The 25,014-nt window shown below is 50.4% G+C and overlaps 1 protein-coding gene across 6 annotated transcripts in view; it reads left to right on the top strand.

The window, feature by feature from the left end:
* Positions 1 to 25,014, top strand: part of cc2d2a (coiled-coil and C2 domain containing 2A) — a 233,414-nt gene that overhangs the window by 12,778 nt on the left and 195,622 nt on the right. For all 6 annotated transcript variants that reach the window (XM_038791604.1, XM_038791608.1, XM_038791605.1 and 3 more), the window contains exons 4-7: positions 1,245 to 1,304; positions 9,531 to 9,608; positions 11,222 to 11,294; positions 18,075 to 18,166. In XM_038791604.1, coding sequence (XP_038647532.1) covers positions 1,245 to 1,304; positions 9,531 to 9,608; positions 11,222 to 11,294; positions 18,075 to 18,166 — 303 coding nt within the window. The remainder of the gene's footprint in view (positions 1 to 1,244; positions 1,305 to 9,530; positions 9,609 to 11,221; positions 11,295 to 18,074; positions 18,167 to 25,014) is intronic.

The raw sequence follows: 25,014 nt of genomic DNA, 5'->3' as shown, positions 1-25,014 counted from the left end.
CATTCTAGATCTTGTTCTTCAGCAGTGTTCGTTAGACAATGTGGATAATACCAGCAGTCTGCAATAGGACACAGGTAAGCTAGCAGAATGGGAAGATAAGTGGCAGGTGAAAATTTAATGCAGAGAAGTGTGAAATGATGCATTTTAGCAGAAAGGGTACAAAAGAGGCACTGTAGACTAGATATCATGGTTCTAAAGAATATACATGGTGGAGAGATCTGAGGGTTCACACTAATAGATCTTTGAAGGTGGCAGGATGTATTGAGAAAGTAGTTCGTAAAACATATGAGTTCTTGGGCTTCATAAATGGAGACATTGAGTACAAAAGCAGGATATTTATGCAAAGTCATTATATAAACTCTGCTTAGGCCATAAGTAGAGTATTGTGTCCAATTCTGATGATCATACTTTAGGAGGGATGTGCAGGTACTTGAGAGGGTGTCGAGGTGAATTACCAGAATATTTACAGGGATGAGGGATTTTAACCATAAGACTAGATTGGAGAAGCTGGGGATGTTTTGTGGGGGAGGAGATTTGATTATAATAGGCTGAGATTAGACAGGCAAAGAAAAACTACCATTAACAAATTTTACAAGGACTAGGGGACACAGATTTAAGATTTTGGGCAAGAGATGCAGACAGGATGCGAGGAAGAACTTTTTTATGCAGTGATGGTAACTCGCTGCCTATAAGAGTGCTAGAAACAGTGGCAGTGAATACTTTTAGAAGGAATCTAAATGGGCACTTGAGGGAAATAACCTTGCAGGACGTTGAGGATAGGGCAGGATAATGAAACTGTTGGATTGCTCTGCAGAGAGCTGGGATAGTCTCAATGTGCTGAATGGCCTACTTCTAAGCACATTGACTGATTCTGGTATGAAGCACATTGAAAGGAACAAAGTAAATTGCTAACATGTGTCCTGATACGTCTATCAATTCTTGCTGGCTTAGGCTTAAATATCTGCATTCAATGCCCACTACAAGTAGGTTTCAGCCATTGCTATCGAGTGCCTCAGGACACCTTTCTCTCTTGAACCTGAAGAGAAAACAAAATTATTCTGCCCATCAGAATGTTTGTGACATTGACATTGGTTAGTAGGATGCTTTTGATAAAGTTTAGATTCTTCTAGCTGGTGGAGATATATGTACAGCCAACAAAGTTAAGAATTCTTGAGTGGAATGGTTAAAGGAAGATAATCAAGTTTACAAAGAAGTGAAAACTTAACCATTTTTTTCCTTACTAGGGTTTGGTTGTGGAAGAAATTGAAAATGACGCAAGACTTGAAAATGCTACGATTGTGGAGGTTTGTATCTCTGCCATTCACTGAACTTTTCTAAAACTTTGGAAGTGACAAGAAACATGTTGCTTTATTTTTCTCCCACAGTCAGTTACTTTGGATTGTTGCTGATATTTACAAATACATGCTGTGTATTTACTTTGCAAATGGTATCTGAGAGTCTCAACATTATGGGCGCGATTTAATGGAAAAGAAACAGATTCCCCTTATAGTGAACTGCGGCTTCGCTGGGTTGAGAATTCGGGTTTGGGGCGCAAGAGATCGGGATGTCATTTAAAAATTACGGGCGGAATTCTCTGCTCCCCGGAAAAATCGGGAGGGCTGTCGTGAACTCGGCCGAGTTTCACGACGGCCTCGGAGGCCGCTCCTCGCCCCCCATTCTCCCCTCCCGGCGGGGCTAGGAGCGGCGTTCCGTAACTCTCGGCCGCGGGGGCGTCGCGCCAAGAATGACACGGCCGGCGTGCCTAATGACGTCAGCCACGCATGCACAGGTTGGCCGGCTCCAACCCGCGCATGCGCGGCTGATGTCATGATGCTGACGGCACGAACCCGCGCATGCGCGGTGGCCGTCTTTCCCCTCAGCCACACCGCAAGACGTGGCGGCTTGATCTTGGAGGGCGGCGGAGGGGAAATAGTGCGTCCGATTTGGATGCCGGCCCGACGATCGGTGGGCACCGATCGCGGGCCTGTCCCCTCCCGAGCACAGTCGTGGTGCTCTTTCCCCTGTACTCCCCCCACAAGCCCCAAACGGGCATATCTCACCCATTTCATGACGACAGCGACCAGGTGTGGTTGCCGCTGTCGTGAAACGGTCGCGAACGGCAGGCCGCTCGGCCCATCCGGGTCGGAGAATCGCCGTTCGCTGTGAAAAACGGCGAGCGGCGATTCTTCCGGGGGGGAGGGGGGGGGGGGGGGGGGGGGGGGGGGGAGAATCGCGTGTGGCGCCAGGGTGGCGTGAAATTTGACGGGGGGCCCTCCCGCGATTCTCCCACCCAGCGTGGGGAGCGGAGAATTGCGCCCTACATCTCAATTTCTCGCTGCACTGAGGTGTTCCGGCGAGCAAAGCTCCTTAGTTACGAAAGCAAGGCTAAATGCAGCCTCATCAGGGAGTTCGCCGCTGAGGACCCTGATTTATCCGGATAAGTATTAGATACCGGGGTGTTTCTTGGCACTCCGAGTGCTGAGAAACACCCGGTTAATCTCACACCCTACGGGACTCAGTCCCCATTCGGTTAGATTGCGCCCCATATGAGGATACAATTCGTCTTCAATGGGAACACAAACGAGACTAGGGTGAATTGACAGTTGAAATGGTTTGCTGATTAGGCAGCCAATGTCCATTTTGTGCATTTGTTGAGGATCAATTTTGCTCCCTATGGCATTTTCTAAGAGCTGATTCGCAGTCAGTTAGCATTGAGTAATTAAAAACAGTATCCATTTATCTTCCTTTTGGATCAAGCTGAATCAAAGAACAGATAATTAAAATTGCGTTGCTGTGTATATTACTCTATTCTTGTCCTGCTCCACTGCTATAAAGGCTATAAAAAAGCTGCATTGTCAATGGAACTGGTTTTTAGAAGAACATGGAGATTTAACAAGGAACTCAATGGGTATCTCTTAAAGAGATTGAGACATGTAGAGAGCTTAACACCACACTTCAGAACTGTTTTGTAAAATGATCATTTGGATCAAAAATGTTAAGTCTGGTTCTCTCCACAGATGCTGCCAGACCTGCTGAATTTATCCAGCATTATCTATTTTTATTTCATAATAATGCTTTTGCTTTGCCAAATGCCTTTTGTGCCAGACATTCAGCAGGTGTTTGCTTTATAATGGATATCCTACATTTTGATTCAGTTGCAATTTTCGACATTTATGTTCTTTTTTCTTCCTTTACCTTTTCCAATTTCAACCTATTTAATACCATCATCACATCCAGGCAGAATATGTTACTTCTCACAGAGATACTGAAACTTCTCCAGATTGAAATCAAAATAGCATTTGAGTGAAAGAGGCAACAAAAAAGATGTACTAAAAATGAAAGTATATCAAAATGATAAAACACCACTGTGGAAGGACATTGTCGGGAGTGGTGGCTGGTGTAGGATATAACTTCAGCACCTGGACTGAAACAAAGCATTCTGCTTTAAAGTGCGCCAAACCACAGAAATACACAGGAAGTTGAACAAATGATTTTTTAAAGCTGCTTTTTCAGAAAAAAATGTAAGCTTTGCCTGTTTTCCATTGTTTCTCCAGAGGTACTAGCTTGAACCTCACTAATTCTTAGCCTGGTAAATTTTGATCTGTTGGTGCAATGCCTGTGGTGTTTCCTTTGATACTGCATATTTATTGGTGAATAATTCCTCATTTATTGGACGATTCCTTAAACTGTGAACATTTTGTGAGACTTCTTTGTCTTGCCAGTAAATCATTTTTGTTTTCCATTTGTGGATTGTCATCAATCCAGTGTCGTCCAGTGCTCTTCATGTAAAGGCATTTGCCAGAGGAATGTTTTGAAGCTTTTTAGTTTGGCAGTATCAAATAGAATTGTTGTCCACAGTCAATTCTGTTTTAATAACTCCTGCCTCTTGGGAATGACTGTTGGGATAACCAAGCAAATTCTTCTTTGCTTGTTTTTGTTGGAAAGTTTGTTGAAGTTAATTGCTCTATTTTAAAGCTATAGTCTGGTATGTTCTGTTCATGAACCAAACTGGTTTTGAATCCATCTCATAACCCTACTCCATTCATAGCTTTCAGATTTCCAAGTTTAAAGAAACAAATAATAAACACAAAACTTAAACGTTATTGCATGCCACTGTGTTACACATCACAATAGTCAGATTTTGGATGTTTTGACCATTTTTCACAGGATGTGTGAAAAAAGTAGTTGTTTTTAAAAAAAAATTTCAAGAGAAGCACTGAGGTGATAGGTGGTTAATACGTAATATAACTGTTCTCCCAGAGACGACAAAGAATAGCTTTTAGTAGCTTACCTCAGTAATCAATAAATACCTCATAACTATGATGGTAGCATCCGAGGGCAGCATGTCAGTATAGTGGTTAGCACTGTTGCATCACAGCTCCGGGGTCCCAGGTTCACTTCCTAGCTTGGGTCACTGTCTGTGCGGATTCTGCACGTTTTCCCCATGTCTGCGTGGGTTTCCTCCGGGTGCTCCGGTTTCCTCCCACAGTCCAAAGATTGGTGATTGGCCATGCTAAATTGCCCCTTAGTATCCAAAAAAGGTTAGGTGGGTTTACAGGGATAGAGTGGAGGCTTAAATAGGATGCTCTTTCCAAGGGCTGGTGCAGACTCGATGGGCCGAATGCCCTCCTGTATGATAGAATCGTAAAATTTATGTCAGGAAATGGGCCCTGGACTCATGGGGATAATCGAGAAAAGAGCAGTCACCAACATTGAGGTTGGCCTGCGCCGCAGAGGTGAGGATCCATCTGGGTCTCTTCCCGGCTGGACGGGCGGCCAAGTCCTCATGGTGTGTGTGGGCCCCTGCATATGGGATGCCGCCTCAAGTATCCGTTGCCGCTGCTGCCTTCTCCGGCATCTGGCCACCTGGACTGCCACCAGCACTGCAATTGCAATTGCATCCATGATGTGACATTTGTAAGAAATTGGAGAGAGTGAGACCAACAATCAGTTATGGCTTCCATCCCAGAACCATTGGGTCCCCCAAGCCTCCTCCACCCTTGCGTTCCTTGCCTACTCCCAGGATGCTATCCAACAACCGGTTGTGCTGAGGGACGCCGCCCTGTACACTCACCCAGGCCACAGCAAGAGCCCTTGGGCACCGGTCCCCAGACCCCTGCTGGGAACATAACTTGGACTGAGCTCAGGTATCTTCACCCCGCTGATCCACACACTCACCCTCTGGCCGCGAGGGTATCCTCGTTGCAGAGCCCCTGGGCTGACTATCTGATTTTGAGATGGCTGCTTGCCTGCTCTGATGCCCTCAGCAACAGGCTGGTTAGATAGGAAACTGATTGGCACCCCGCGCAGATCTCAATTTCGGCCTCTCCCGCAATCTAACCGGCTTGTATGGATCTGCGCCAAACGTGACGTGCCTGATATATCCTCTGCTACCTCTAACTACACCTTCTTTGTGTCTTTAGCCAGCTTCTTCCTCTCATTGCTAGGGTGCAGTACGTCCCTCCAAGTCATCACAACTCCCTCAGCAAGACGATCAGGGATGTGTCATTGAACCAAATTGTAAAGTTTGACATTCTTGATTCTATTTTTCAAATTCCTGCTTTAACTTTCAACTCCAGACTCGTTCAAATTGCATGTTAGGAATGTTCCTTTTAAGCCTGCTGGAATGACTGCTACTCCCGGATGTGGAAGGGGAGGGAAGAATTGGGGATATATACAAGTTGCTGGGGGAGCAGGGAGGCGAAGATGGTGGTGAAGATCAAGGAGAAATGGGAAACAGAGTTGGGACGGTAGATCAATTAGGGAGCATAGAGTGAAGCACTGCGTAGGGTAAACGGGACCTCCTCATGTGCAAGGATGAGCCTAATACAGTTTAAAGTGGTGCACAGGGTGCATATGACTCGGACGAGAATAACTGGGTTCTTTCAGGGGGTAGCAGATGATTGTGAGAGGTGTGGGCGGGGGGCCAGCGAATCACGCACACATTTTGGAGTTGCAAAAGATTGGAAAGATTCTGGGCGGTCCTAGTCAGGACAGTGGAGGAGGTGGTGAACCCGCACCCTTTGGTGGCGATATTTGGGGTCTCAGTGAAGCCGGAGCACATAGAGAGGAGGAAGGCCGATGTCTTGGCCTTTGCCTCTCTGATTGCACTGCACCAAATTTTGTTGTAGTGGTGGTCGGCATCGCCACCGGGAGTAGCGGCTTGGTTGGGTGACCTGTACGGCTTCCTGCGATTAGAGAAGAGTTGAGGGGCTCTTCAGGGGGGTTTGAAGAAAGGTAGGGGATGTTTGTGACCGTGTTTTAGGGGCTGTTTGTCGCGGGGAGGGGAGTTGAAAAAGATGAAAAATCTGTACAGACTGTATAGTTGATTGTTGGGAAGCATGTTTCCTGGGGTGTTTGTTTGCTGTCACCTGTTTTGATACATGTTTGTAATAAAATACATTTAAAAAAAAAGGAATGTTCCTTTTAACTGCTGAGGTACGGGTGGCACAGTGGTTAACACTGGCGCCTCACGACTCCAAGGACCCGGGTTCAATCCTGGCCCCGGGTCACTGTCCGTGCACATTTTCCTCCTGTCTGCGTGGGTCTCACGCCAACAACCCAAAGATGTTCAGAGGAGGTGAATTGGCCACGCTAAATTGCCCCTTAAAGAAATGGGTACTCCAAATTTATAAAAATACAACAAATGTTGCAGTTGAAATCTTGTCATGTGGATCATCATCATGTCCACTGACATTTAATGGCCTGCGAATCCAGCAATGATATGATAATGTGAATTGACTGGTTTAAAAACCACTGATAGGTGTACTATACTGATCTCCAGGTTTCCTGCACACCGCTGGATCTCCTCACCATATCACCCCCCCATCCCAGCACAAACTAAACTTAGAAAATAGTTACTTCCAGCTACTTTTTAATCCAATTTGTTACTCTTTCCCTTTTATTTTTCCCTAATTTTGTATCTCTTTATCCTCTCCAATATTCTCCTCTGTTGTGCCACATAATATATACCTCGATTCACTGTACATGTCACCCAGACCTTTCCAAGTTATGGACAGGTTTTCTATATTTTTGTGGGTTTTACTGGTGTCCGCACATTTGACTTGGGGCTCAGGCATGGCACCATAAGCTTGTACATTAATCCATCCCTGCTTTTTTTCCCAAACGTTTGTTTCCGGTTTTTTAACTGGGGCGGTATTCTCCCCTACCCGGCGGGGCGGGGGTCCCAGCGTAGCAGAGTGGTGCCAACCACTCCGGCGTCGGGCCTCTCCAACCACCTTTAGGGGCTAAGCCCGCCTCGGAGTGGCTCCCACTCCGCCGACTGGCGGCAACGGCCTTTGGCGCCGCGCTGACCGGCGTCGGGACTGGCCGAAAGGCCTTCGCCGGTTGGCATGAGTCCGCACATGTTCCGGAGCGTCAACGGCCGCTGACGTCACCACCAGCGCATGCGCGGTGGAGGGGGTCTCTTCTGCCTCCACCATGGTGAAGGCCGTGGTGGCGGCGGAAGAAAAAGAGTGCCCCCACGGCACAGGCCCGCCCGCCGATCGGTGGGCCCCGATCGTGGACCAGGCCACCATTGGGGCAACCCCCGTGGTCCGATCGCCCCGCGCCCCCCCAGGACCCCGGGGCCCGCTCCCGCCGCCTGCTCCCGCTGCCACCAGAGGTGGTTTAAACCACGTCGCCGGGAGAGGCCTGACAGCGGCGGGACTTCAGCCCATCGCCGGCCAGAGAATCGCCATGGGGGGCCCGCCGACCGGTGCGGGGAGCCCGCTGACCGGCGGGGCACGACTCCCGCCCCCGTCGATTCCCGGGTGGCGGAGAATTCCGGCCACGGCGGGGGCAGGATTTACGAAGGCCCCGGGTGATTCCCCAACCCTGCGGGGGGTCGGAGAATTCCGCTCCTGGTCTTCCTTTCTGAAGTTCATGTTGGCTGCTTCTCATTATTTTATCTTCATGCAAATACTTGGTAATTTCATCATTAATTAATGACTGCAAATTTAGATGAGAAATTAACTCTGGTTCTGATTCACATTTTGGTATTACATTGGCTGCTCTCGAAAGACTTATTCAGTATAATCTGTACGGCTCCTTCTGATTTCTTATCCTATTTCCTTCAAGATCATTGGATGTAACCTGTCATGTTCTGGCATTTTGGCCCTCTTTATCTTTACAATCTTCTTAATGCCTTCCTTTCTTGTTTTAACCAGTTCAGGATTTACCCCCTTCCTCATAGCCTTCGCTTTAGTCAATGCCAATTGCAAAGTGCTTGTTAAATATCCCAGTCAATTTTCATTTACCTTTGGGGCAGCACGGTGGCGCAGTGGGTTAGCCCTGCAGCCTCACCGTGCTGAGGTCCCAGGTTCTATCCCGGCTCTGGGTCACTGTCCGTGTGGAGTTTGCACATTCTCCCCGTGTTTGTGTGGGTTTCGCCCCCACAACCCAAAAGATGTGCAGGGTAGGTGGATTGGCCATGCTAAATTGTCCCTTAATTGGAAAAAATTAATTGGGTACACTAAATTTATAAAACAAATTTCATTTACCTTTGACTAACTCGTTATCCTCTCCCCTCAGGTTTCCAATTCAATTTAAATGCCATCTTCCTCTTGATATAAGTTTCCTTGATGTTTTTCGAATATTTTATATAATTCTGACCTCATGCACCCTCCTTGTTTTCTTTGCCCCTCTCTTACCTTCTTTCCTCATTTTCTTGTTTCCTCTCAAGTTTATTTCACATGAGGGGCGGCACGGTGGCGCAGTGGTTAGCACTGCTGCATCACGGCACCGAGAACCCGGATTTGATCCCGGCTCGGGGTCACTCAACGTGTGGAGTTTGCACAGTCTCCCTGTGTCTGCGTGGGTCTCTCCCGCACAACCCAAAGATGTGCAGGGTAGGTGGACTGGCCATGCTAAATTGCCCCGTAATTGGAAAGAAATATTTAAAAAAAAGTTTATTTCGCATGTAGGACACATCTGCCCTCTTCTCCAATTTTAGTTTGTTTCCAAACCTTCAATTTGTCAATGGCATCCTGAAGCTCAAAGTAATCTCCTTTTGTAATGAGTATATATTCTGTGGGCGGGGTTTTCTGGCCCCTCCTGCCAGTGGGATCTTCCAGTCCTGCCGATGTTGACTCCTTACAGCAGATTCCCCGGGGTGGGGGGGGAGATCCAGAAGGCCCTGCTGGCAGTCAATGGCCTGACGCACCTACTGCGGGAAAACCAGCCGCAGGGGCCTGCAAGCCTTATGTACTTCAAAAATATATATTAATTGGTCCATAGTTCTGTGCTCCTTTAACTTCACCTCAGCTAGCTCACTCCTCATCATTCTAAAATCTACCTTCTTCTAATTTGGTGTCCTTGTTTTTGTACTAACTTGGAATGAAAACACGGCAGGTTCTATAATGGTGAGTGATCCACTCTGCCAAATTACTGTCCATGCAGTGAAAATGAACATTTTCCCCCATTTGTTCTCCTTGAGCTCATCTCAGTTGTTTTTATTGCAGTTCAATTTTGGCTACCTTTACTTTCTCCACTTACTGGCAAGAACTGTATTTGCATTGTGGTTTGTGCAGGAAATTAAGAATGAAGATGAACAGGTGGAGAATCTGAAACGGACCATGAAAGCCCAAAGACAAAGAAGGAAAAAAATGGTATGTTTATCCCTGCATCAACGTACACGTTGATATTTAATTTTTTAGTCCTGGCATTTCTGTCTTAGCAATTTAGTGATAATTTAATGGCTGCCTGTTGCTTTGCTTGATTTTAAGCAAAGGTGTTAAACAAATCACATGGAATTTCTGCTAAAGTGCTGACATGAGGTTTGGAATGTTCCAAGAAATTGTCCATGCTCATTCACCTATTTAGCAACATTTTCATCCACTTGGATGTAACTGTTTCTTGTATTTATTCTGTGGATATGGTTGGCATTCTCAAGATGATTATTGCTCAAACTTGGTTGCTGGCAGACGTTGGTGTCGAGTTTCTAATTAAGCTGCTGGTGTTGAGTAGAGCTTTCTGGGTTATTAACGTGGTGACAGAGGAAATAGCAGCAGGAGTAGGCCATTTGGCCGGTTCCTCCATTCAAACAGATCGTGGCTGATCATGGAATCATAGAATCCTTACCGTGCAGAAGGAGGCCATTCAGCCCATCGGGTCTGCACCGACCATCTGAAATAACATTCCACCCTATCCCAACAACCCCGTAACCTAACCTACAGATCCCTGGACATCCCTGAACATCCCTGTTCATGTCCAATCCACCTATCCTGCACATCTTTGGACTGTGGGAGGAAATCAGAGCACCCGGAGGAAACCCAAACAGACACGGGGAGAATGTATAAACTCCACACAGGTAGTCACCCGAAGTCGGAATTGAACCCGTGTCCCTGGCGCTGTGAGGCAGCAGTGCTAACCACTGTGCCACAGTGCTGCCCAGTTGGCACTGCCAGGGTAGCCAGGTGGCACCAGCAGTGCTGGGGCACCAAGCTGCCCAAAGGGCATGCAGCCGGAGGCCTCAGAACCCCTGAGAGATCCCCACGAGTACCTTTCCTTACAGTCCCCATTTGTGGAGACCAGTACCAATCGGTGCTCGCCCAAGGTTTTCAAGGCAGAGGGGATGAATTCCAAAGCCTCAGGAACTTCGGGAATCTGCACATGAAAGTGAGACTATCTATCTCGCTTTAATATGCAGATTTGTCAAAGTGTCTCCACCCATAGTGGGTTGGATTTACATCGCAATGCCTCACGAGATCGCGTTACATCCCCTGAGGTTTTGCCAGCTAGGTAGATCCCGGGAACGGGACATCCTGGCTTTTATCAGCCACGCTGTGCCATGGCGAATTGCTTTTTGGGCGTAGCGTGGCCATTGGATCGTGCCCATTGTTTTCTTTCTTAAGCATTTGTACTAAACTCTATCAACTACACGAAAACAATAAGATACAAACTAAATTTGAGATAATCGTTTGGCAGTACAGAACTTAAGCTGAATAAAGAGACATGCTGTTGCCACTCATCAGGGCAGATTTCCAAGAATACCAATTGTAAAAGAAACAACAGTTTATACTGCATGAGAAGAGAATGCTGATTGGTTGGCAAATTTGAGATCTACAAACTGGGGTGTCAATTAATTTTGAATATTATTTTTGTGCATTTAATTCATTTCTGTTTCTACTTCTGCTTCCATTAACTCTCATTTTGAAAAAAGCTATTATATTGTGAGGTGTTTGTGGTCAATGCTGGCACTGACTCATTTATTTCTTCATAGCTTATTGATGACGTTGGTTTACATCCTGAGGAATCCATACAAGAAATGAATGTAATTACTCATCGGCATAGAAGTAAGCTGTTTTTAGCTAAAAGTAACAAATGTTCCATACTTTCTTCTGCCTCGAGCAATCACTGTATGTTTTTGAGCTGTAATTCAACTTCACGAGTAGCTAGTTTGAGTAAAGTGTTGTGATAAAATAATGACAGTTGAAAGCAACCAATGTTCAATATTTTATTGCTCTAATCTATGCCAGTAGAAATGGTTAAATATTCTGGCTTCTTGGCATGGCACTGGTCACAGTCCAAGGGTGTGATTTACAGAGCACCCTGCCACGAAAGTCGTGGCAGTGAGTGGTGACTCGCCATTGGCCGGTGGCGGGATCTTCTAGTCCTGTCACTGTCAATCGGGTTTCCTGTTGAATGCACCTCTTGCCACCGGGAAACCCATTGGTGGCAAGAGAAAATCTCATTGGCATGACCAGCCGGAAAGTTCTGGCCGAAGTCTCACATGCATAGTACAGAGTGGGCAGGCCCATTGCTCTAGAGGCTTTCAGCTGGTAGGCAGATTACTCTTTGTCCCCAAACTGATGCTTAAAGTCTGCCGGAGGCTACACTTACTTGCGCAATTTTGCATCTCAACATCAGTATAGACAGGTCGAAAGAGTGTGCTGCCTAGATAAGTGAACATTAAAAAAAAATTTAGAGTACCCAATTCATTTTTTCCAATTAAGGGGCAATTTAATGTGGCCAATCCACGTAGCTTGCACATTTTTGGGCTGTGGGGGCAAAACCCACACTATCACTGGGAGAATGTGCAAACTTCACACGGACAGTGACCCAGAGCCAGGATCGAACCTGGGACCTCGGCGCCGTGAGGCTGCAGTGCTAATCCATGGCGCCGTGCAGCACGGTAGCATGGTGGTTAGCATAAATGCTTCACAGCTCCAGGGTCCCAGATTCGATTCCCGGCTGGGTCACTGTCTGTAAGGAGTCTGCACGTCCTCCCCGTGTGTGCGTGGGTTTCCGCCGGGTGCTCCGGTTTCCTCCCACAGTCCAAAGATGTGCGGGTTAGGTGGATTGGCCATGCTAAATTGCCCGTAATGTCCTAAAAAAGTAAGGTTAAGGGGGGGGTTGTTGGGTTACGGGTATAGGGTAGATACATGGGTTTGAGTAGGGTGATCATTGTTCGGCACAACATCAAGGGCTGAAGGGCCTGTTCTGTGCTGTACTGTTCTATGTTCTATAAGTGAACTTACCCACTGCGCATCGATTCAAGTCATGGACTAAACCCTTGGACTTGAGATATGTCTTTCCTGGAGCTGTCTGGGACATGGCTTCATTTCTCTTCGTGTTAACCATGGTGCCAAAATTGTTCCATGTATTGGAAAATAAGTCCATGCTTCTTTTCATGTCCAGCAGTAACCAGTAGCCATGCGCAGTTATTGGCGTACACAGAACTGCAAAGTATGGTCTTGGAGACTTGGCTATTGCTGGCATTTATCTCGGATTGAACAGCTTCCCATCCATGTGATATATGATGCCAGGATCACCATCATAGACGGCACTGGAGAGAAAGGTGGTGAAAACATGCTGAAGAGTGCTGGCCAAGCATGTCGCCCTTTTTAACTCCATTAGTGACTGGGAATGGGTCAGACGACTCACTATCGTCCATGACACGTGTAGCCACCTAAGATGGACACTGGGCTACAAAATGGAGAACTGCTAAGGCTGCAGGGAGAAAACAGTCTTAGCAAGGACAAGCAGTTTGCAGAAGGCTAATTAGCATTCTGCACGTACAGAAACCAGTTTATGGCCAGGTGCAGAATCTCAGCTAAAGGTGTAAATGGCAACAACGATTTGCATAGTAATGAGGTGATCCAGATCCAGGCCCACACAATAGAAACATTTAGGTATGAATGGATACTTTGAGTAGACGCCCAGACGAAACGGCACCATAAGTATCCATCACAAAGCGCCATAGAGACCGCCCCACCCATCGAGAAGCGACCCTCAGATTGGGGGGTTTGGAAAATATCGATTGGGAGAAGACCCAATCGATATACAGCAGGTAGAGACCGCCCCGAAGAGGCACAGACTTTGGGGGGGACCTATAAAAGTAGACCCCGCACATGGTCCGGTCTGTTGTTCTGGCTCCGGCTCTCTGCTGTCTTCATCGCTTGCTGATACATCGCATCCTGACTCCAGTTCCATCACCAGCCGTTGAGCCACCAGCCACCGAACTGTAAGTGTCACCACGACGATCGCTACGTGATCCAGACTTGCTAGACCCTGACGACCTTTAATACCTGAGAGTTGCAGACCAAGAACGGGACGAAGGCCTCGCTCCCTGACCTTGCCTGTTCCTGTTTAGATAAGTATTTTAGTCGTTTAGTTTAGAAGTAACTTAGTCTCTTTAGCGTATGCATGTGCATTTATTATATTTGTTATAATAAATATCAATCGTTTGAACTTACTAATCGGTATACAGATTTATTACTTTGAACCTGACCTTGATATACTTGTGAGGTGTCTAGATACGGCACCTGGCGACTCCTGAGCTGAATTACATACACAGAGCTGTAGTAGTGTTAAGCACACGGCCTTTAAACGGAGGCGTGTTAATACATTCCAATAAAACACGTAACACTCAAGTAAAACGTGCAACACACGTGCGTACATACTACCATGGAGCATTCAAACTATGTGATGAATTTCTCTGGGCAACTGCATTTCTCCTTTACCTTCCAAAGGCCCTCACAGCTGACTGTGTCAAAGGACTGTGAACAAACATGTTCAGTTCTTGTAATTTCTCCTGGAGCTAACAGAAAACACAAGTGTGTCCTTGTCCTTCGCTGAAACCTCACCAATTCTCTGGCAGTCAATCCTGGTCGAGATGGTGCACAAATCAGTTGGGAAAGACCCTGACGAATAATTTGCCAGCAATGAAGTGGACCGCAATTCATGATTGTCAGTAGATTGGTGATCCCCTGGTATTATTTTGAAGAAGAATGGGAGTTTTCCCCAGTGTCCTGCCAACATGTATCCCTTGCCCAATCCTCTGTGGGGCTGCACTGTGTACAAATTGGCTGCCATGTTTACAAAGTACTTCATTGGCTGTGAACCGCATTGAGATATCCTGAGGTCATGAAAAGTGCCAAATCAATGCAAGCCTTAATTTATTATGGACTGAATTAATAGAATTGAGCAGAAATAGATCTAATTCAGACTTATGGTGAAGAAGCCTATTTGTGGAAGCCACCTTTTGAAGGAAAAATCAATGCTTATCCAGGAAAATGTTAAAATTAGTTTGGCTGTTTGCAAGGAAAGGTTGCAAGCCAGAAGATGAAAGAATCTGTCAGCAAAATTGTTAAGGAATATTCCTGGATAAGATGAGATAATAAGTCACAAATATGATGTCCCCACTAAATAAAACTGGCCAGCTGAGGTTACAGTAATTTTTTCCCATACCAGATGTTGTTCCATTAACCAATGGTATACACAACCTTCTTTTATGTCTCCTTGTTGAATTGTAGTGCACCTGGTCACAGAAAGAAGGCTATTGAAGGGAATGCAACCAAAAAACCTTTAATGCTGTCTTTCTGATGGATCTTTTAATTTCCTTTGGATTTTCTCAAGGGCGTGGTCCCAGTTGTGGTGAGGGTATTTGAATGTTCTTCGTAAAGTGTACACCACTGCCCTACTCTCCTGATGGTGTTGCCCCTCTATCCCCGACACCACCCCACCATGCACACTCCACTCCTTACCCCACCACGCCCGGGTGATCTTCGTCGTGCTTGTCCTTCCTTGCTCGACTGCTACATCTAGGTGTATCCCCAGGATACACATCAGAGGTGGAGGCAGCCATCTGCTTAGCTCGTCCTGTGGCCTTCGATGACCCTGGCGGGCATCCTTAGGGGGCCCTGAGGCCAGAGGGCTCCGGCGCACTTGACAACGGCACATGCACAGCCGTACCGTCCTGTTCCGGGTGCTGACTGTGAAATGCGGCCACAGCAGAGGAGTGGAACTTGGGGGAGCTGGTGCCCACCGTCACCAGTCCATAGGATGGGTCCGGGTTGCCACCCTGCGCCCCCTCCTCCCGCTTGATACCCTTAGGGCCCTGGGGTTCACCTTGGGACAGGTGGGCAGCTGGATTGAACTCTGGCTGTCCCTGAATCATCTGGCTCTGCCAGCCCTGATGATTCCCCATGGTCTGCACCATTGTGTCAACACCCTCGGCGATGCTCCACAGTGACTGGGCCATGCTCTGCAGAGTCTCGGCAATACCCACCTGTGTCTGAGACAAGTTCCACAGCACCTCGGTCATTCCCATCTGAGAGCGGGACATATCCCTCAGCATCTCGTCAAGGTCAGCCTGGTGCTGGGTCATTTCCCCCCCGGCAAGTTGAACATTCTGCCGAAGCTCTCAGCCATGGTCTTCACCAACTGAGCCATGCTTTGGACACCTCCCACTAATGCTGCTGATGTTGTACACCAGGCTCTCCACTGCAATCATCACCCTAGTACTGTTGGCCTTGGTGCCACGCATTGCCGGCGACATCTTCTGTGCGCGTAACCTCTAGGACTCCTCCAATCGGCCATGGACCTGCTGGAGTGTCACTGACATCGCCCTCTGAATGTCCCAGCCGCTCCCTAACATCTCCCATCAACTCTGGTTTAGCCTGCTCCATAGGATCATCAGCAGGCTGGGATCCAGCTGGGGCCTGGGATCCAACAGCCCTCCGACTGCTATCTCGCCTGGACATTCCTGCCTCCACCTGATGTGCATCAGCAGCAGTGTGGTGCTCAGCAGCTTATGCCCCCGAGCCTGTCCACTAATGTTGCCCACCGAGGTGCGTTTCTCTACGCTGGTGGAGGGTGGGAATGACAGCTGTGACGCTTTGATTGTGCCAACCTTGGAGTTCCCCTCTGAGGTGGTCTCATGGGAGGCAGGGCAGAGGGCCACTCCAGATGGGCCATCGACTAGAGGACCTGCGGGAGAATGAACACGTGGTCAGTGGGAGAGATGGGTCAGTGTGCAACTTACATTTGACAGGTCCTCTGCGGCGTGTGCCGACCTCCGCATTTGTGACCGCTCTTTCCTCGGCCACCCTCGTCACTCCCAGGGCCTATTCCTTGAAAGTGGTGAGGATTCTTGGCCGGGATTCTCCCTGCCCGGCGGGGCGGGGGTCCCGGCGTAGCAGAGTGGCGCCAACCACTCCGGCGTCGGGCCTCCCCAAAGGTGCGGAATTCTCCGCAGCTTTAGGGGCTAGGCCCGCACTGGGGTGGTTGGCGCCACGCCGACACGCGCCAAAACCAGCGCCAACGGCCTTTGACACCCGGCGTCGTGGCTGGCCGAAAGGCCTTTGCCGGTTCGCGCATGCGCCGGTGCATCAGCGGCCGCTGACGTCACCACCGGCGCATGCACGGTAGGGGGGGGGGTTCTCTTCCGCCTCCGCCATGGTGGAGGCCGTGGCGGCGGTGGAAGAAAAAGAGTGCCCCCATGGCACTGCCCCGTCCGCCGATCGCTGGGCCCCAATCGTGGGCCAGGCCACCGTGGGGGCACCCCCTGGGGTCCGATCGCCCTGCGCCTCCCCCTGGACCCCGGGAGCCCGCTCGCGCCGCCAATCCCACTGCCACCAGAGGTGGTTGAAACCACATCGGTGGGATTGACCTCTCAGAGGCGGGACTTCGGACCGGAGAATTGCCACGGGGGGTACGCCGATCGGCAGGGCGCGATTCCCGCTCCCGCTGATTTTCGGGTGGCAGAGAATTCCGGCCACGGCGGGGGCGGGATTTACGCCGGCCCCGGGCGATTCCCCGACCCTGTGGGGGGTAGGAGAATTCCGCCCCTTATGTCTAACACCCCTCTGACAGTCTGGGCCCTCTTCTGACGATTGTGGGACAGCTTCTCTGCGGAGAAGGTGAGGGCATGGTTAGCCACTCTTGTGGTTCATATTGGTGGGGGGTGTGAAGGAAGGTTTATGAGGGGGTGTGGAGGGAGGGTTGTGGCGAAGGGAAGAGGTGAAGGGAGGAGGTTGAGGGTGGGTTGGGATGCAAATGGAGGGTTGGGGGGGGGGTTGGTCGTGTGGGGGTGGGTAGGTTTCCGGGGGGGGGGGGGGGGGGGGGGGGGGGGGCTGCCAACCCATGCATGTAGCCCGGTGTAGATCGTTGACCTCCTTGTGCACTGGAGAGCAATCCTCCTGGTCATGCTGGCCACTGCCACTTCATCCCAGGCTGCACAGACTGCCCTGTGGCTCACCCTCCGAGACCCTCTGGAAACAGGACATCCCTCGTCGCCTTGACCGCACCTTGGAACCTCACCAGGTCCGCGTCTCCAAACCTTCGATCCAGTTGACCACACACCATGGCCGCATGCTGAGTGGGGTTAGCTGTGCAGGAACTGTCAAAGTGCTTCTCAACCTTATTAGCGGGGGGCTGGCGAGTGTGGTCCCCGCAAATCGGCTGGCGAGCCTTAATTTGCCGCATGATGGCCCTGGGGCCTCGTTAAGTGTATTGCGTTGCCTGCCTCACTGGGCCGAGCATCAGGAAACTCGCGGCAGTTCCCGCTCGCTACCACACGTAGAAATCTTTCTGGAGAATCGCGTTCTCAAGTGTTTTGCCTGAAAACAATCCATGAAACAAAAAGTAATTATTTTATTATGAGTAATTTTCATCTACAGAATTCATTTCCAGTTGTTGATTTTGAATAAGACCTGGCAAATTCTGTTGGTTTCATCGTTTTTGTGTGCTTTGCACAATAATTTTGTGCTGAAGAACGATGCCTTCGAATTCAATTTAAACCACTTATGCTTGTTTTCAAAAAATAAAAATTGTTAATTAACCCCTTTCAGCTCTTCCTTCTCTTGCTGAGACCACCCCAAGAACAAGCTTTGCTGAATATTCCATGCGAGAGAAAATGAGGGAGAAGTTGAAAGCGGCCAGGGTATGTAATGTTTAAGAGGCATAAACCCGTCTTAGTTTCACAGAGAGTCTGTTGGACTTAATACTTTCCTTGTTGGTCAAATGTTACTTTTAAGTGTGACAGTTTGCTATTAAAATTTTAACCCTTTAAAATTATTATTGGTTAACACGGGGGTTAATGACCCTGATGTACAACTCTCACTCTGTATTTTTTCATTGGTTAGATGCTTCTGAGTAGTTTGCATCCTGATAATCTATCACTTTAAAGAAAAACATAATAATATAACAGCGATCTCTTGAATTTCTAAAGCAGTGGAACCTAACATTTGGGACATTAAGGGGCAATTTAGCATGGCCAATCCACCTAACCTGCACATCTTTGGACTGTGGGAAGAAACCGGAGCACCGGAGGAAATCCACGTAGACACGGGGAGAACGTGCAGACTCAGCCAGACAGTGACCCAAGCCAGGAATCAAACCTGGGGTCTACCGTGCGGCATTCAAGGGGCGCGATTCTCCGCTCCCCACGCCGGGTGAGAGAATCGCGGGAGGGCCGGGCGACTCACGACACGCTGCCCTGGCACCCCCCGCGATTCTCCCACCCCCCACTCGGATGAATCGCCGCTCGCCGTTTTCACGGCGACCGGCAATTCTCCGGCCCGGATGCGCCAAGCAGCCTGACGTTCCCGACCGGTTCACGACGGCGGCAACCACACCTGGTCACTGCCATCGTGATCATGGCGCCAAAGTTTGGTTTGTGGCTTGTGGGAGGCGGAGAGGGGAGTGAGCACCACGGCCGTGCTCGGGAGAGGACTGGCCCGTGATCGGTGCCCACCGATTGTCGGGCCGGCGTCTCCAAGAGACGCACTCTTTCCCCTCCTCCCCCCCGCAAGATCAAGCCACCACATCTTGCGGGGCATCGGAGGGGAAGACGGCAACCGCGCATGCGCGGGTTGGAGCCGGCAGCCGTTATGACGTCAGCCGCGCATGCACGGGTTGGAGTCGGTCAACCTGCGCATGCGCAGCTGACATCACTTAGGCGCCGCCGTCGCATCATTCTCGGAGCGCCGCCTTGACGTAAGCGTCAAGGCCTGGCGGTCGAGATTTACGGAGCGCCGCTCCAAGCCCCCTTGGAGGGGGGGGGGGGGGGATGAATAGGGTGCGAGGAGCCGCCTCCGAGGCTGTCGTGAAACTCGGCCGAGTTCACGACGGCCTTCCCGATGCCACGCGGGAGCGGAGAATTCCGCCCAAGATGCTTTTTCTTCTTGAATCAGAGAATCCACCGCGCACTAGTAAAAATCAAAATGTCTGAAACAAGAATAGGGGCTGTGTGGAAGAGTGCTACATATTTGGTTCTTGCTGATCGTGGATCACACAAGTTGCCATCAGGATCACTGAGTTGAATTACTGCAGGACATTCACCACCTGCTGTCTATTTGTCTTTTAGACATTATCTCCATACAAGCAGAGACCTGAGCCAGCAGTCATCACTGAGATGATTCTAGGTAACGTTCATACAGAATCTTCCAACCACCATACATTAATACCACCAGGAGATGAAAGGAAAGGATGAATCCTGGCACTTCTCGTGATTTCCGCCTCCGCTTTTAACAACTGATCTAATCCACATCGCTCACGTGCAGGGGGCAGTGACACACGACCATCGGCAGCCGCAATGTGGCACGCGCTCCAGTCCTCGGTCCAGCCCAGGTGCCTCCAGGTGTACCAGGCTCCACACGTCAAATCAAAGTGCCAATTGTTTTGTGCAAATTGTAGTTAGCAACCACTTCCCTGAAACTATTTGTGTGGCAGAGGGTAGAAGAGCCACACCTGGTTGTAACCAGAGGACCTTACACCTTACTCCAGGTGTCTTGTATCAAGTAATTGATATGCTTGGTGCACTCTGCACCTGGATCTTGCAGAATAATAGAGTTTGATGCACCCCTTAAAGTGACCTATCAAAACAGTTCACATAGGGATCCCCGTTACCATGGCCTATTTAGCAGAGATGGCCAATCATTGGCCGGGAGCGAGATCTTCCAGTCCCACCGCTGTCAACTGGTTTTCCTGTGTTCACACCCTCTATTGTCCGGAAATCTGCAGCGGTGGCTTGACATCAGTAGGACTGGACGATCCCGCCAGCCGGAATGGCTAGAAAATCCTGCCCATTATAATTATAGTTGTTCTACATTGCGTTAGTTAATTTTGAGGTTTACTTAAAAAAACAAACATTCCATTGTTGTGAATGCATTTAGTGAAATGTGTCGAACTGCAAACTAGTAATTATTAAAATAAACTCCCAGTGATTTTATTTATGTCCAAATGTATAGTTATGGCAGGAGAGAAATGGGATGTAGTGTTTGGTACCAGTAGTTTACTGCTCACATAATCTGGAGCAGACTTTTTCGAACAGACAGCATTTTGTTTTGCTGTGAATGTAAATGTTGTCACAGTCCCAGGGGGCAATGTTCAGAAAGCGGGGCCTTCATGAACAACCTCAGCTTCTATGGGATTTCAACCCGTGCTGTTGGTGTCGTTCTGCATCTCGAATTGTCCAGCCAACTAAGTTAAACCGTTTTGGTATACACATTCTCTGGACAGTCTTTTACTTGTGACACTCAGGGCAAGATTCTCCTAAAAGATTTCTTAGTGTTGTAGCGAGCGGGGATTGCAAGGCTGGCAACGCTATTCAACGTTAATTGATCCACTTAACGAAGCCTCATGGACTTCTCACCACAAGTGAAGGCTCACCAGCCGATTCACTGGCGCTGCGCTTGCCAGCCCCCCGCTAACCATCGGGAGAGTGGGGAATTGTATTTCACATTGAACACCCTTGCGCCCAACCAGAATAATGGGCGGGATTCTCCCCTACCCGGCGGGGCGGGCGGTCCTGGTGCCGTGAACCACTCCGGCATCGGGCCGCCAAGAAGGTGCGGAATCCTCCGGCACCTTCCGGGGCTAGGCCGGCGCAGGCGGAGTTGTCGCTGCGCCAACCAACGCAGAAGGGGCTTGGCTGGCTGGTGCGTGTCGCCACATGTGCGGGAGCGCCAGCGTGTGCTGGTGTCATCTCAGCGTATACGCAGGGAGGGTTCGTCTCCGCACCGGCCATGGCGGTGGTCCACAGCAGCTGGTGCAGAGGGAAAGAGCGCCCCCCCCGGCACTGGCCCGCCCGCGGATCGGTGGGGGCACCCCCCCGGGGTCAGATTCTCCCGCACCCCTCCGAGGACCCCGGAGGCCGCCCGCAGAGCCAGGTCCCACCGGTAAGTACCAGGTCTAATTTACGCCGGCGGGACCGGCCTAAACCGGGCGGCCGCTTGGCCCATTGCGGGCCGGAGAACCGCCCGGGGGAGGGGCGCTGCCAGCAGCTGGCGACTGGCGCGGCGCGATTCCCGCTCCCACCAAAATCCCGGCGCCGGAGAATTTGGCAGCCAGCAGGGTAGGGATTCATGCCACCCCCAGGCGATTCTCCAGCTTGGCTGGGGGTCGGAGACTCCCGCTCAATGTCTCTGTCACTTTCTTCCGTAATGCGGGCTGACCTCCGAACTCTGACCGATCTCCCAGGCATCCATCCTCCACCCTCCCTCCCTCTCCGGGCACACCATGTGCAGGTGATGGGTGTGAGTTAGCACTCAGCGGACAGTCGGGGCCAGACTATGGCATAGTTTGAGGAGCACTGGCACTCAGCTCTCTGCACGTTATCATCAACCCCCTGCCCTCGACAGTGACCCACTGATGGTGCTGACACAATCCCAGCACCCTGGAATGATGTGACACATACACTGGGAGGGTGGGAAATGGGACTGATGGGTGGGTAAGTTTGCGACAATGGACCAGGCCAAGTCCTAAGTGAAGCCGGCGAGTATGAGGGCCTCCCTGGCCTTCTGGGCTTGCCAGACCCTTGCCGCTGCCGCCGGTCCTGCAGCCTCAAGCTGGGACTCAGGTTCGTCCTCGGTCTCGTCCTCCAGCCCCTGCTGGTCTGGTGTCACCTCGAAGATGGCCACCTACGTCCAGCCCATCACCATACTGCTGTGCCAGGTTGTGGAGGACACAGCAGACCACCACAAAGTGGACGACCTTCCGGGGGATGTACTGGAGTGCATCACTGGAGAGGTCGAGGTATGGGAACCACATCTTGAGGAGTCCGATGTACCACTCGATCACAGCCCGGCTGGCTGCATGGGCCGCGTTGTATCGGGTCTCCGCTTCAGTCACTGGCCTCCGTATGGGCATCATTAGCCAGGTCCTCAGCGGATATCCCTTATCCTCTGATAGCCAGCCGTCCATCCTGGGGTGGTCCTCGAAAAGGCTGGGAATGACCGACTGCCCCATGATGTAACTGTCGTCGACACATCCCGGGAAGCATGTAGACACGTGCATTATCTGCAACCGGTGGTCACACGGTTAACATAGGACGCCTCCAGATGGCCTGGTGAGCGCAGGACATCTATTACCCCCTGGACATGTTACATGTGGTATCCCGGAGATGGTGGAGAAACCTGCAGCCCGGGCATCTTTGTTAGGCCTGGTCCATGTCAAAGATGATGTAGTTTTCCGGCCGGGCATGCAGGGCATCCGTGACCGGTCGGATGCACCTGTGGGCCGTGGCCTGCGAGATCCCCGCTCGAGCCCTGGAATGATCCTGAGGCGTAAAGGTTCAGAGTTTCAGTATCCTTGATGGCCACCGGGAGCAGGTGCCCGCCTCTACCCATGAGGTGCCATGTCTGTGAGGACATGGCACAGGTCTTGTACCTTGTTGAGGCGGAGCCTCCTGCGGCACATGCTACCTGCCACCTGTTTGAACGACCAGCTACGCTGTACACCCTGGACTGTTGCGGGACTACCCCTCTGGGTCCCTCCTCAGCCTGATGGGCGGCCGGGTCCTCAGAGTGTGGGGTGGGGTCTGGCACATGGGTCTCTGCCTCGAGCATCTGCAGACAGTGCACGTTTTCCGTCCAATATCCTTGCCATAGTGTTTAGTATTTGTAAGGAATTGGGAGAAGGTATTAGAATGACAAACAGTGGTGGCTCCCAACCCAGGACCCTCCATCGCTCCCATTGGTCCCCCTTCCCGCCCACCCGGAATGCCTTGCCCACACACTCCTGGCCGCAGCGGGCCCCCCTGTACCCTCCCAGACCCTGTACTCTGGACCCGCTCATAACGCCGCCTGGACTGGGTGCTGGTTCCCTCTCCTTTGCACTCGCCCATCGTCCAGCTGTGGGCATGTCCTATCCCCTGGGTGTTCAGATGTTGGCTGCTGCATGTGTGGTGTTGCCTCCCACAGTGTTCAGGAACTGTGTCCAGGCATCGCAGTCGGATTGGGATGCTGGGCAATGACTCCTACATGTTTCATGGCCCGCCCACGGAAATCCACTTGAGTTGTGTGTAGTCCTCACTGAACTTACGATTGCCAAATCCCAATTAGCAATAGCATTCAACCGCACGGCCAGAGGCCTCAGCAGGGGGGGGGGGGGGATGGGTGGTCGATGGGCCAGACAGGCAGAGGCAAGGGTTGCCCCTGGAACTGGTAAACATGATCCAGGGCATGGTAGTGCTGCAAGCGCCCCCCCCCCCCCCCCCCCCCCCAAGGGTCTTCTCCACCCCCCTTCCCATGGTGGCCCACCTCGGCGGAGGGTCCACCACTCCCAGCCAAGGGTACCCCACCCCCCGCTGAGCACTGGGGTGGCAAGATCCATGCGCTTTGCCTGTGAGCAAAGATGGCTGCTCAGCTCCTCAGCTCCCCACAGAAGTCCTTCCACTGGGGTCACATTTTTAAAGGAGTACTAATCGGCACCAGCGTGAGAACTTGCTGGGGAGGCCGATGAATGACAGGAGGCCGTAGGATATGCGGTGGCTCCCACTAATCGTATGGAAATAAGGTTTAAGTGGTGATAATTGATTTCTTGCCACACTACGGCAAGATCAAATTTCGCCGACGGGACCGGGCCGGTTGCATCGTTAACTGTTTGGCGCCTGGCGCCGTCCTCGTTTTCTACCTCTCCCACTATTCGCCGGCCTCGTTTCGCTTGAGCGAGAGCACGAGGCCGGAGAATCGTGCCCTCTGTGTCTCTGGGCCCCACAACTCTAGATTTTTCGCTTAAACATCTTTCATTTTGAACTTTTTCCTATTAGCTGACAATATGTTTAGTATTATATTCCAGTTCTGACAAAGTAATGTCCTGCATAGTGATCAACTGATATATTTTAGCATATCATTGAAACCGATTGATTTGAATTGGTTCCACTGATTTTGAGGACATAATGATGAATTCATGTGAAGATCTGAGTGAGCTCTATAGCCTCCAGAAATCAATTGAACTGCATTGAGAAAGTGGGAGGACAGGTTCTGTTCTCAGTATGGAGTAATGGAACATGGAAGGTGGGATTCAACTAAAAGCAAATAAAGTCCTACTGTGAGTGCGTTTAGCCATGTGTTTCCTGGTGCTCACAGTGCCGAGAAACACATGGCTATACAACGCCACTCGCATTAAATATGGGTCCTGAGTGGGGAACGTGCGGCCAAGGCTGCACATAGCCCCGTTTTCTACACCGAGGAGGTCCGCTCACCGGAACTCCTCAGTGTACTGAGAAAAGAATGGTGTCCTGATCTCTGAAGCCCCTGACGCGACCCTTGAACACCCCCAAGTCCCAATGCACTATGGGAGGGTTCCCGCCCCATGTGTTGGCCACTGATTTTAAAGGTGAAGGCAGATGGCTTGGTTTTATTAGGCCCTAATTTTATTGAGGGTAGCTTGGTAGCACAGTGGCTTCACAGCTCTAGGGTCCAGGGTTTGATTCCCAGTTTAGGTCACCGTGTGCGGTGTCTGCACGTTTTCCCAGTGTCGGCTTGGGTTTCCTCCGGGTGCTCCGGT

The sequence above is a fragment of the Scyliorhinus canicula genome, chromosome 3 (genome assembly GCF_902713615.1).
Source record: "Scyliorhinus canicula chromosome 3, sScyCan1.1, whole genome shotgun sequence".
Classification (NCBI taxonomy): Eukaryota; Metazoa; Chordata; class Chondrichthyes; order Carcharhiniformes; family Scyliorhinidae; genus Scyliorhinus; species Scyliorhinus canicula.
This window is presented reverse-complemented; position numbering and strand designations above follow the sequence as displayed.